We start from the raw sequence: 12,031 nt of genomic DNA on the forward strand, positions 1-12,031 counted from the left end.
CCAGAGCCGTGGTCAGGTTGGAGAGCTCGCTTTTATCATGAGTGCGATGAGTAAGTCAAGAATGAGGTGGGACGCTTTATTTTGCTCTCTGAAGTAGCTTTCTTGGCAAAAGTTTCTTCTAGGGAACCCTGCTTCCAGAAGGAGAGCTCCCCCAAATAGGAAGACAAATATGTATCCTCAGCCTGTAGTTGTACACAGCCTGTTAGTAAATCTTGCTAATATGGAACAAAATACCTACATGTTCAGTTTTGCTGGTGTTGATACCTGTTTGCTAGCCAAAGAGCTTTCTCTGCTGAAACTGTTTGGTCTCCCAGAAAGGCATGCAAGGAAAAATATACTTCCTGTTGACTACTATTTTGAGCATATATGCCTAATGTTAAGAAAAATTTACCTTAGAAATGAGGTTACTGAGAGAATTGGTTCTTCACTATACAAAAGACCCACAGGAGAGTTTCTTTAGATTGAATGAAAAGACTTTCAGAATTAAGGAGGAGAAAAAAAAACAGCCAAAAGCTTTTTCTGAAATTATATTTCAAGTTAAAGCCCAGTATCTAACATTCCTGTGCCATTCTGATAGAAGATAAATTCTGGATTGGGTACTCCAAACTCTCTATTCTGAGCTCTCAGTTTTGCATAATAGTCCTTGGGACTGCAAGGAGCAGATTGTGAAATCAGTACATTAAAATGTTTTTTTCTTTAAATTAATTTTTATCTGTGCATTGTAATTACACATCATACTGACGTTCACAGTGACACACTTATATGGCACACAGCATCACTCCGTCTGGTTTCCTCCTCATACCCCAGCCGCCTCTCTGGAGGCGCATGATCATGAGATCAAGCGCTGCGTTCATCTGTGTACTATTTCCTCCCTTCCCTCCCCTTTCACCATCCTACTGGCATCTGACCTTCTTTTCATGAGGTCCTTTTTCTTTCCTATTTTCTGTCCAGTTTCCACATATGGGAGAAACCAGGCTGCCCTTGACTCTCTGGAGTCTGGTTGATTTCACTTAGCCTGAGTCTATCTGGTTCCACCCTATTTTCTGAAAATGACATAATTTTGTTTTTAGGGCTGAGTAAAATTCCATTTTACTCATTTGCCTTTTTCAACAAAAACTAAAATTTAATAACTCTCAGAAGCAACTTTTCCTGTCAAGTAACTGGCTCATAGGAAAGAAATACTCTAACTGAAGGACTCATGATAAATTATCAGTGGATTTCACTTAGCTTTATTTTTGTATACTTTGTTTTTATACCATTTTGTTTCTATTTTTGGTACTTATTTATGCTATATGTAAGCTCTATTAAGGGCACAGCCCTAATTGCTTATTTATCTGAAAGATATATGTGGGGGGGGTGTGGGGGTGTGTGTATTATGTATATAGTGTTTGTAGCAAAATATTTTGGGGGGAGAAAAAAGGAAAGAAAAGGGTTCTCATCACAAACATATCAAAGTCAATCACTAAACCAAACATGAGAAGGAGGGAGGGGGAGGAAATGGAGCAGGAATTGGATAAGGGATAATTGAGTGCTGTGTGCATGTGTGCCTCTACTATCTTGTACTCCATTAAGATGTATGAATACGGCCGGGCGTGGTGGCACACGCTTATAATCCCTGCTCTTGGGAGGCTGAGACAGGAGGATCGCACAGGTTCAAAGCCAGCCGGGCTGGCTTAAGAGACCCTGTTTCCAAAAATAAAATAGGTCTGGGAGTGTAGCCCAGAGGTAGAAGGGCTTCCAAGAACCCCAGTACCACCAAAAAAAAAAAAAAAAAGTATGAATACAATGTACCCATAAAAAGGAGAAAATAGGAGGGACTAGTGGGTTGTGGAAGGGGGTTAGGAGAGGGAGAGGAGGGGAAGGTCTAGAAAAGGGAATGACCAAATGTTAAGTATGCATGTGAGTGCCGTGCTAGGAATCTCGCTGTTATGTACCACTGTAATGCACCAATAGAAATTAAAATACACTTCTGGTAACAGATCATCGTATGTAATGTCTTGGAATTCAGCAATCTCTATAGATATCTCAGAATCTGAATTATTTTTGTTTGTTCAGAATTACTATTTTTAAGTATGAATTCTCAATGTAGTTTAGCTCAGAGCTATTATGGATACCTTATTCAATGACACAGTTGGTAACAGAATTGAGCTTTTTACAACTTTCAGTTATTTTTTTCTAGGCTCATCAATTTAAATTCTCTAAAGATTTCAGTAATGAAAATCTTAGTAACCACTGTGCCAAACACATAGAAAGTACTCAATAAATAGTTATAAGCTTGAAATGTATTTTGTAAATGGTTCTTATTTTGTTTTTGCCTAAGCTGATTTTATACCATGCAATACATAAAATTCCATACTGTGAAAACAATATTCAGGAAGAAATACTTTTTGGTGTGGTACTTGGGATTGAACCCAGGGGCATTCTGCTGCGGATCTACCACACACACAGCCCTTTGTTACCTGTGTCAGCCTCCCAAGTATTGGTATTACAAGCACATGCCACCACACCTGGCACTGTCTCCCTTTTTAAATTCCCATTGCATTATGGAAGTACAATTATGGAACTCAGGCAAAGGAGCAGCCCTTGCTGACTTTTATGAGTGTGTGATTGGGAGTGCAGTCCTTATAATCTCTCTGAAATATAGGAAATATATTTAGACTCTTTCTTACATGCTTATTCAAGAGAAATAATAATAATTTAAGAGAATTAAATGTTTTATTAAAAGGCATAATATAGCCGGGCATGGTGGCGCATGCTTGTAATCCCCACGCTTGTGAGGCAGAGACAGGAGGATCGCTCAGGTTCGAAGCCAGCTGCGCGCACTGGTTTAGGAGACCCTGTTTCCAAATTTAAAAAAAAAAATGTAAAAATATGTCTTGGATTATAGCCCGGAGGTAGAAGGGCTTCCAGGAACCCCAGTACCACCAAAAAAAAAAAAAAAAAAAGACATAATATATAACGGGGTGAAAGTAACTTATTATCAAGGGTTCATTTTCTGCAATGCTTTACTCTATCCACATGTGAAATCAAGATTTGCTTTTGGATAATCATTTTACAGTTATTATTTGTTTACTTGTCTTAAAATGATTTATTTACAGTTGTCTTTTTTCTTTTTTCCTACAGTCTAAAACTATAACAGTAACAAATTCAGATACAGCAAGTGAAGTTATCAACAAGTCATTACCAATGCTAGGGATAACTGTAAGTTACTCTGCTAGAAATTATAAAGAAACTGATGCTTTAGATTCAAAGTGATATTGAATATTACCCCTTCTATCATAGGACAACTCATTGTTAGAGATACTGATGATGATGATGATGATGATGATGATGAAGAAGATGAAGAATAATTCTGAGGGACTTGCTCTATAGTAGTATTTTTACATAAAAAACACTTAAATGTAAGCCATACTAACTGGCTGATACCTCATACGAATTAGTCAGTTTGAAAATAGCTTTGAATTAGATTATGGATTTGAAAAGCCCTAGTGTACATACCATAATCTTCCATTTTGCTTTTAGGTTTTGCCCTTTTCTGTTTTCTGGAAGAAAGGCACATTTTTGAAATTTTATTAGTGAAAAAGATTGGAATATTTGAGGATGAGATAGAGAAAAAATATAATTGTAAGGTTTTCTTCATTGCCCTTCACCAGTTATATAAACGCCATACGATGATTGCCTTTTAGTAAGTATAGTGACCTTTAGAAGGATGGAAAACTAAGGAGAGCATTTGAACAGTATTATTTCTTTATCAACATTGTCTATTATTATTAAAACACTATTACTATGATGTGACAACACATTTAAGACATACCATAGTATCATTGATTATATTTAGATTTGCTCTTATATAGTGCTATAAGGCCCTTGAGAATTCTGGGCAACAAAAGTTTGGAATAGAAAATATGATTTATTAGTGAATTTAGTAAAACAGGCACCTCTGCATCGATTTCTTATATATCTTAGGATAGAGTAAGTAGTTTTAGGGGTAGAAAAGCAGATTAATACATGACTTATTTTATTATCAATCATTTTTTAAATAAAGTGATCAATCTGCTTAGCCAAAAAAATTATTATTTAACAATTGAGGCTATTTGGTTATATTTTCTAAGGGATTTTTGCAGGGTTTTAGGCAGCATATTAAAAAAATTTTATTAGACTCCTCTTTTTCTTTGACTAGGGAGGGAATGATAAACTGTTTGGGATAGGATAGGGAGAGGTTTGTTATAGTATTCTCCATAGCTAGGACCCTTTATTATAAGGGCAGGACCATGATTTTAATAAGAAATTAAAGACAAGAATATGAAATATTACCAGCAGAGTTGACTATATCTATATGTCCTATCTTCTGTTTAAAACAGTTTTGCTTTATTCCTTCCTTAATTCAGAGTATTCAGAAACCTGTGTACGTTGGTATTATTTCTTTCAAGTGGAATTTATTTTGTTGAGTTATAATTCTGGTTTATGAACAGTTTTATTATTTTCCATGTCTGGACCTATATAAAATTCTGATCCTTTCTGTTCCCAGAATTAGGCTTGCCCAAATTAAAGCCAGTACAGACTGCCTACTATCTATCTCCTGAAAGTGTTTTGGTCCTTCTGCTCAGAAGCAGCTCAGCTAATGATCAGACTTTGATATTTACTTTTTAATCATGGATATAGCAGTGTTTGCAGATTTCTTGGTAACAAGGGTTTATTTACAGGGGCATGTCGGAGGTTAAGTCTAATACTCTCTAAGAAATCCAAAGACATCAGATAAATTGAGGACTCTGAAAAAGAGATTAGCTTTTTAGAACCAGGCAGTTTGTTCTTCCTTTGGAAAAGGGCCATAATTTCATGGTCTGTAGGCTTACCTATATAGTGAAGGTCCAATTCCATTATAATTTGTGGATTCCTTTCCAGTACTGGGTGAAAAAGAGCAGAATCCTCCAAGTCCTCATGGGGAATAGGAAATGACTTGTAGGGATCAATATTGCCATCTTTAAAAACCATAACCACCCCATGAACCTGAGTAGCATTTATACTGTCCAGGTTTTTCTTTCTTTCAAAGCAAAAAATGCCCAGAAATGTGTCTTCATTCAAGACATAGAAGATTTATTATTACTTTCAATTTTTTTTTATCTCCAAGGGCTCTGAGAGAGATTATCAGTTATGGGTCAATTCTGGAAAAGAAGCAGCACCATACCCACTCATTGGTAAGTTTCTGGAAAAAATCTAAGATAACATTTGTTTTCATTATAATTGTGTCTCAGAATTGGTCATATGTTCCCAAATTTAAATACTATTAAATATTAAAACTCATGTGACAAGCATTTAGTACATTTCTATTAAGCATTTCTATTAAGCTAGACACTAGTATCTTTTCACTCAAACATCTATAATGGTATATGTGAGAAAAGAAATGTTCATTTTCTTCTCTGCCTTTTCACTTTATAGAGGTGTCTTACTAAGATAGTTCTTTTCTGTGGGAACAATATTTATTGTTATTTCTTTATCTCTATGCATTTGTTCTTATCTCCAGTTCTTACCCTACCTCCTACTATGTTGCTCAATAGAAGACCATTTGTAATTCAGTTATGCCTCTTAATTCATTAATGAGTATGTAACACCTCCCTTGTACCATAATTTTCCTCAGAGTCATAAATAAAATGATAGTATGGCTAGCATGGTGGTACACACCTGTAATTCTAGTACTTGGGAGGCTAAAACAGGAGGATCACGGGTTCAAGGCCAGCCTCAGCACTTAGCAAGATCCTCTTCCAAACTAAAAAATAAAATAAGGCTGGGGATGTAGCTCAGAGATAGAAAGTTCCAGGGTTTAACCAACCAAAGAGAGGATGGGATTAACCCATTGTGGCCTCTGGGTTCAACTCCCAGAAGAAAAAAGAAGGAAGAAAGTGAGGGAGGAGAAAGGAGGAAAGAAGGAGAGGGGAGATGAGCCCATTGTGGCTCCTGGGTTCAATCCCTACTACAAGGGAGGAAGGAAGATTAACCCTTTGTAACTTCTGAATGTCTTCACTGACTAATTTACCAACTATACTTCACAAAACTATCTCTAGCAGTATTTTCCAGAATTTTTTGAGGAACTAATAATAAGTAGATTACACCTCACCTTACTCACTTATTTAGGTAAAAAATATTTCCCCATAAGTAATTTAATTCAATGTAGTTAACAGAAATAGGGCAACTAAAATAAGGGACAGTATCTGTACGCAGGTCTTGAGATGATGACAGCAGTGGTAATAATGACAAGTAGTTGGCAATATCTAAACGCTAAACTTCTCAGTGTGCAAAGCATTATCTCAGGTAATCTTTTCATTACCAGTGGTGTTACTGTTGTCTCATCCAAACTGTTTTAAGTAATCTGAGTAATCTGAAATCAGATATTTCTGTGAAATGTTTCTACATATTCTAATGTTCATATTTAGAATATAGAAAATTGCCATTCACAGAGCTGAGGAAAAATTTACTTTTGCAGTGTTTTTTAATATACTTTTTGCAAAAGCAAGTGATAATGAAGATTGTCATTAAAATCAAATATATATGTAAAATGATGATTTTTAACAAATTAAACACTAGGTAGATGATAACTTTTAGGGCTAAAATAATTTCAAACTTCATTACTGTACTATCTCATACTAAAACACTATGGGACATGATTTAGCAGGAGCTTTTTTATTTTTACTAGGGATTGAACCCTTTTTGTTGTATTTCATTTTATTTATTTATTTATTTATTATTTATTTATTTATTTATTTATTTATTTATTTTATTTTATTTTGTTGGTACTGGGGTTCCTGGAAACCCTTCTACCTCCGGGCTACACTCCCAGACCTATTTTATGTTTTTCTTTTACTTGGAAACAGGGTCTCTTAAGCCAGCTCAGCTGGCTTCAAACCTGCGTGATCCTCCTGTCTCAGCCTCCCAAGCGCAGAGATTACAAGCATGCGCCACCACACCCGGCAACCCTTTTTATTTTTTAATTTTGAAACAGGGTCTAACTAAGTTGCTGAAGGTGTCCTCAGACCTGATCTTCCTATCTCAGCCTCCCAAATACTGAAATTACAGGTGTGTGCCACTATGCCTGGCTCAGCAGGTATTTTTAGTTAGATATTTTGATGTGCCTCATGAAACAGTTGCATATTGATTAGAAATTAACTATTTTGATAAATAAATTTTATATTATTGCTGTTATGGAAGACATTTTGCTTTAGTTCCTGGAAGTTACTGTAATGTGTAAATATTAATAACACATTACATTGTATGACTATGCTAAGTGGAAGAGTAAGAGTTCATTAAGGTATATTAAGTGATAAGAATAGAATTTACCCTCTGTACTCAAAAACTCAAGAGCATGATAGTATTTGAGGGTTACACTAAGAGGATGCCATTACTTGGCATACGAAAGAGCAAATATGTTGCAGTCAGATCTCCAAAGTTTAATTTTTCTAGTTTACAAATTCCTTTTAGCATCTGTCTCTATATATCTAATCCTCTGCAGTGTATTGCTGGAGAACATCAACCTCAGGGCAACAATGGGAGGAAAGCATAAGTCAAACCAGTCCTGATGCTCTTGAAATAAAATGTCCTTTACAGACAGACATGCTAGATAATAGTAATAGTGATGTTTGACATACAGGTCTTTGTCTTATTTAAATAACATTGGCCACTAATGTTTACTTACTTGATTTTTATAATATTTATATAAGAGGTGAGTAAATATATTAAATCATGGATTCAAGGCCAAGAGAATATGGGTTTGCTGAAGATTTACAGATCTAGTTAGTATCAGGAAAAACTAGAATATCTTTTAATGTTCTTAAGTTCAAACAGAAAAATCAATCACTATACAACTCACAGATTGATCTGTCAGATCATCCCAGTAAGATGCTCATTAAAGGTTTTGCTCTTCTTCCTTTTCTCACCTCCGTGAGTAGTGCCACCTGCACTGTGCAATGGTCTCCCACTGTAAGAGGACATAGGGTGCTCATTCAGTCAACAAAAAGATTCTGTGCCAGTGGTCCCAGGAATAAATTCAGTATATTTCAGTTTGTAGCAAACATGGTCACAGTACTTGTTGGCCTGAAGTCCACATTTAGATTTTTCTTTTTATAGGACATGAATATCCCTATGGAATTAAAATGAGCCACCTTCGAGACACCACACTCCTGACACAGGGATCAAAGGATTCTGCCACCCCTTCCAACCTCCAAGAGCCCTTCCTTATGGAGCAGCTACCCCGAGAGATGCAGTGCCAGTTCATCTTGAAGCCCAGCCGCCTGGCAGCGGCTCAGCAGCTGAGTGGTGAGTGCTGCCTCCTTCAGAGATCCTTCTTTTTTTTTATTTCTTCTTCTTTTTTTAAATTAGGGCCTTCTTTCAGAAAAAGTTTTCATTCCTGAACATGAATTTCCACCTAGATGAAGCTTTTTTTTTTAATTGCTAATAAGGATTTTTAAGAGTTGGAGTTTTAGAAAATGATTTTATAAATCAGCAGTTGACATTGCTGACTTATAAATAGCAGCAAGTAACAATGCAGTTTGTCCCTTCTTTCTTCACTGTCTTTCTCCTTTAACCTCATGCCTTCTGCAGAGTCAAAGACATAAGCAGTGCTGCAGGTGTTTCAATACCCTCTTTGTATTGTAATACACTCCACTGTGTGTCCCCCTAAATGGTCACATTATAAAAAGGGGGTTGTCAGTGACAGATGTCAGAAGACTGGTGCCCTGCCTGGATCCTGGTACTGATAAGTACGTGCAGACTAACATGATTTCTAAAGAGTCTCTCCTTAGCCTGCTAATCCAGTAGAATTCCCTGTGGACACAGCATTCTCTTACCCTCCCCCTTTAATGAAGGTTCCAGTGTAATAATAGTGATGTTCAACAGAAGAGCACCGTAACTTCCTTTCACCCAAGTTTGAGCTTTAAACTCTCAGACTTTTCAGTCTGAAAGTAAAATTGTATAAGAAACAAAGAATTGGGTAAGGGCTAATTGGGTGATGTATATATGTATGCCTCCACCACCTTGTGCTCCAATAAGGTATATGACTACAATGCACCAATAAAAAAAATTTAAAAGAAAATAAATACCAAAAAGTATAAATGTGATAGAAAATTGATACTCAACTTCTCTATCTTTGTCAGTTTAAAACAGTTGGAAGATCCAGTGAACAGTGGCATTGCTTTACGCATATGAGCAAACTGTGGCCCAAGGAATAATGAAATTAAAGGGAAGACATAGAACTTGAGGCCATGAACTGTCATAAAACAGATTACTGGCAACATCCAAGTGTCAGATGAAATTCTTCATCTGTGTATGATCCAATTGATATGGCATCAAGGAAAAAATAGCTCATACTACTTCAAGAAAAATCTTTATGCAGCTATCTAAACTTAGTGAAAGTTGACAAATCAGCACTCATTGTAAAGGACTCATTGTAAAGGTTTTCTTGCTTTCAGTGTTAATACCCACCAAGATCTTTTTTCAACAAAACCTTCTCTAATACATTGTGTGTGCGTGTGTGTGTGTGTGTGTGTGTGTGTGTGTGTGTGTGTGTGTGTATACACACGTGTGCGTGCCAGGGATTGAACCCAGGACTATTCTACCTCTGAACTACATCCACCAGCAGAATTTATGTTTTTATTTGGAAACAAGGTCTAAGATCCTGAAGCTGGCTTTGGGCCTGTAATCCTCCAGGCACAACCTCCCAAGTACTAGGATTATAGATGTGTACCACCATGCCCAGCTCTCTAGTACATTTTAAATTCTTGAATTTATATCTTTATTTTCATGCCAAAATACTCGTCGTTTCTTAAATAATTGCAACATCATAATTATTCACCCCATTGATTCAAGATTTTTTACTTACGGGGCAATGTTGTAACTGCCCTAACTCCTCTTTATCCAGCCTGTGTTCGTTGTGTTTTTCTAGAAGCCCAAATTCCATCTCTTTGTAACCTACTAAGCTATACCACATTCTCCGTCTTTTAGTCCCCTACTATCTCTAGCCCTCCTCCATTTCCAACATGAATGCCATGGTTTTCATGATAATCTATCTCTTGAAGATAACCTCAGCTTTTTTTTTTAATCTTCCTTCTACTTTCCTATATACCTAGTAAAATCCTATTTTGAGATGAACTCTGAGCACTACTAGAGGAAATCATACTGCAAGAGGGCAGTTTGTTATCATTAATAACCAACCTCAGCCAGACATGGTGGTGCACGCTTGTAATCCAAGCATTTGGGAGGCTGAGACAGGAGGATCGCAGTTCATGGACAGCCTCAGCTACTACTTAGTGAGGTCCTTTCCAACTCAGTGAGACCCTGTTTCAAAATAAAGAATAAAAATTAGGGCTGGGGCTATAGCTCGGAGGTAGAATGCCCTTGGGTTCCATACCCAGTACCAAAATAAAACAAAATAAAATAAAATAGCCAGCCTCAAATGGCCACTCCATATTGGCTAGGCAGTCTTTGTTTTTCCTAAAAGTGTTCCAGTTCTTTGAATCACCTGTTTTCTACATATCACCTCACAAGCACAGTCAACCTTGCCACTTTCCTTTGATGACCTATCCTCACCTTATCCTTTATTAAAGTTGCCAGGTCAGTTATCAGGGACTTCCTCATCTTACCAACACTGGGTATACAAACTAACTTCAGATTTCATCAGTCATCATTTTTGTCTAATAATGGTAAAATGAGTATGAGATTCTAAGGCTGCCTGCAGCTTTGGTCTATTTTGAAGGCATGCTATAGAGATATGGTTTACCATCCATTAAAATGAGAAAGCTGAGATTCTGTTCTATTTGTTCCTGGAACAGTGCCTCAAATAAATATTCAGCAAATATTTGTTAAATGAATGAACAGGTTAATTAATAGACGTGTTGCTAGCTTAGGAAAATAAAATTCTCTGACTCCTCTACCTTTATACCCATGTTTTTCAAAACTATTGCCCTTGTCAATTTTATTTTAATGAATTTGGCTAATAGGTTTTGCCAAATTTTGACATTGACTTGCTCAGTTAAACTTTAGGCATTTTTTATTTAACTTGTATCTGTTGGAAGTTAGTACAGTAATAGTTTCAACTTTAAATTATTGGTGGTAAATGGAGTGAAGGATGAAATGACTGTGTACCACTGGTGTGGAAAAGCCTCGGTGAGCATGAATTGCCTATGCAACAAAAATTACAGGTGAACCACTTACCTCTTTTAAATAAATTACAGACTTTGATAAACAGTTGCTTTGGAAATCGCTGATCTAACCAAGGATCAATTTGGACCTGAATACCAAGGATTACCTGTGAAAATATACAGCTCTTTGTATGTGATCCATTTGATAGAACATGAGAAAGATGTTATATAGGTGCTTATGTAACAAGAGAGAAAACAAAATTCCACAAAGTTTTAAATGATGGAATTGGAAATATAACTGAATAAATTCAAATATCAGTCTACTAATAAGAACAATTGAATTGAAAAAGAGGTAACATTTGGCTTAACTGGGATTCAAATTTGACAGCAAATGTTATCTATAATGAAATTTTTATATTTCATCTTTAAAAGTACCTTTTCACACATTAAGTACTGCCAAGTACTGATATAACTCTATAAGCATATAATTTTGATTATACATATTTCTCTCTGGAATGGTTTTTATAGAATTTTGTTAGGTTCTTATCTTGATATTTGCCTTTTATCATATTTCATTGCAAATTAATCACTCTCAATTGAGGGTTAGGTGGAAATTCCTCAAATACATAGTTAAGTGGGTTTTGAGATATGGAATTTTCCTTTGCTCTTGCATCAAGATTAGTAGGGCACTGCTGGAATTAGTTTGAGCTAAGAAAATATATCTGCTGCAGATGTATTTGGGAATAGAGATCTAGCTTCATCTTTGAACTTTTGGCAACATGAGAGGTATATGAAGCAGCTTGATGCTACTTATGATTAAACGTTAGTTTCTTTCAAAATGATTTGCTGAGCCAGGCATGATGGCGCACACTTGTAATTCCAGCATTCAGGAGGCTGAGACCTGGAGG

At 36.2% G+C, this 12,031-nt stretch overlaps 1 protein-coding gene across 1 annotated transcript in view; it reads left to right on the plus strand.

Annotated features, from left to right (window-relative positions):
- The window catches only part of ARHGAP20 (Rho GTPase activating protein 20), a gene marked incomplete at both ends in the record, with an annotated part of 76,418 nt that overhangs the window by 41,800 nt on the left and 22,587 nt on the right, over positions 1–12,031 (plus strand). Inside the window, 3 exons of the mRNA XM_080709939.1 lie at positions 3,124–3,201; positions 5,129–5,195; positions 8,116–8,304. Of these exons, the coding sequence (XP_080566065.1) occupies positions 3,124–3,201; positions 5,129–5,195; positions 8,116–8,304 (334 nt within the window). The remainder of the gene's footprint in view (positions 1–3,123; positions 3,202–5,128; positions 5,196–8,115; positions 8,305–12,031) is intronic.

This window comes from Muscardinus avellanarius (assembly GCF_963383645.1).
Source record: "Muscardinus avellanarius genome assembly, chromosome: 1".
Lineage (NCBI taxonomy): Eukaryota > Metazoa > Chordata > Mammalia > Rodentia > Gliridae > Muscardinus > Muscardinus avellanarius.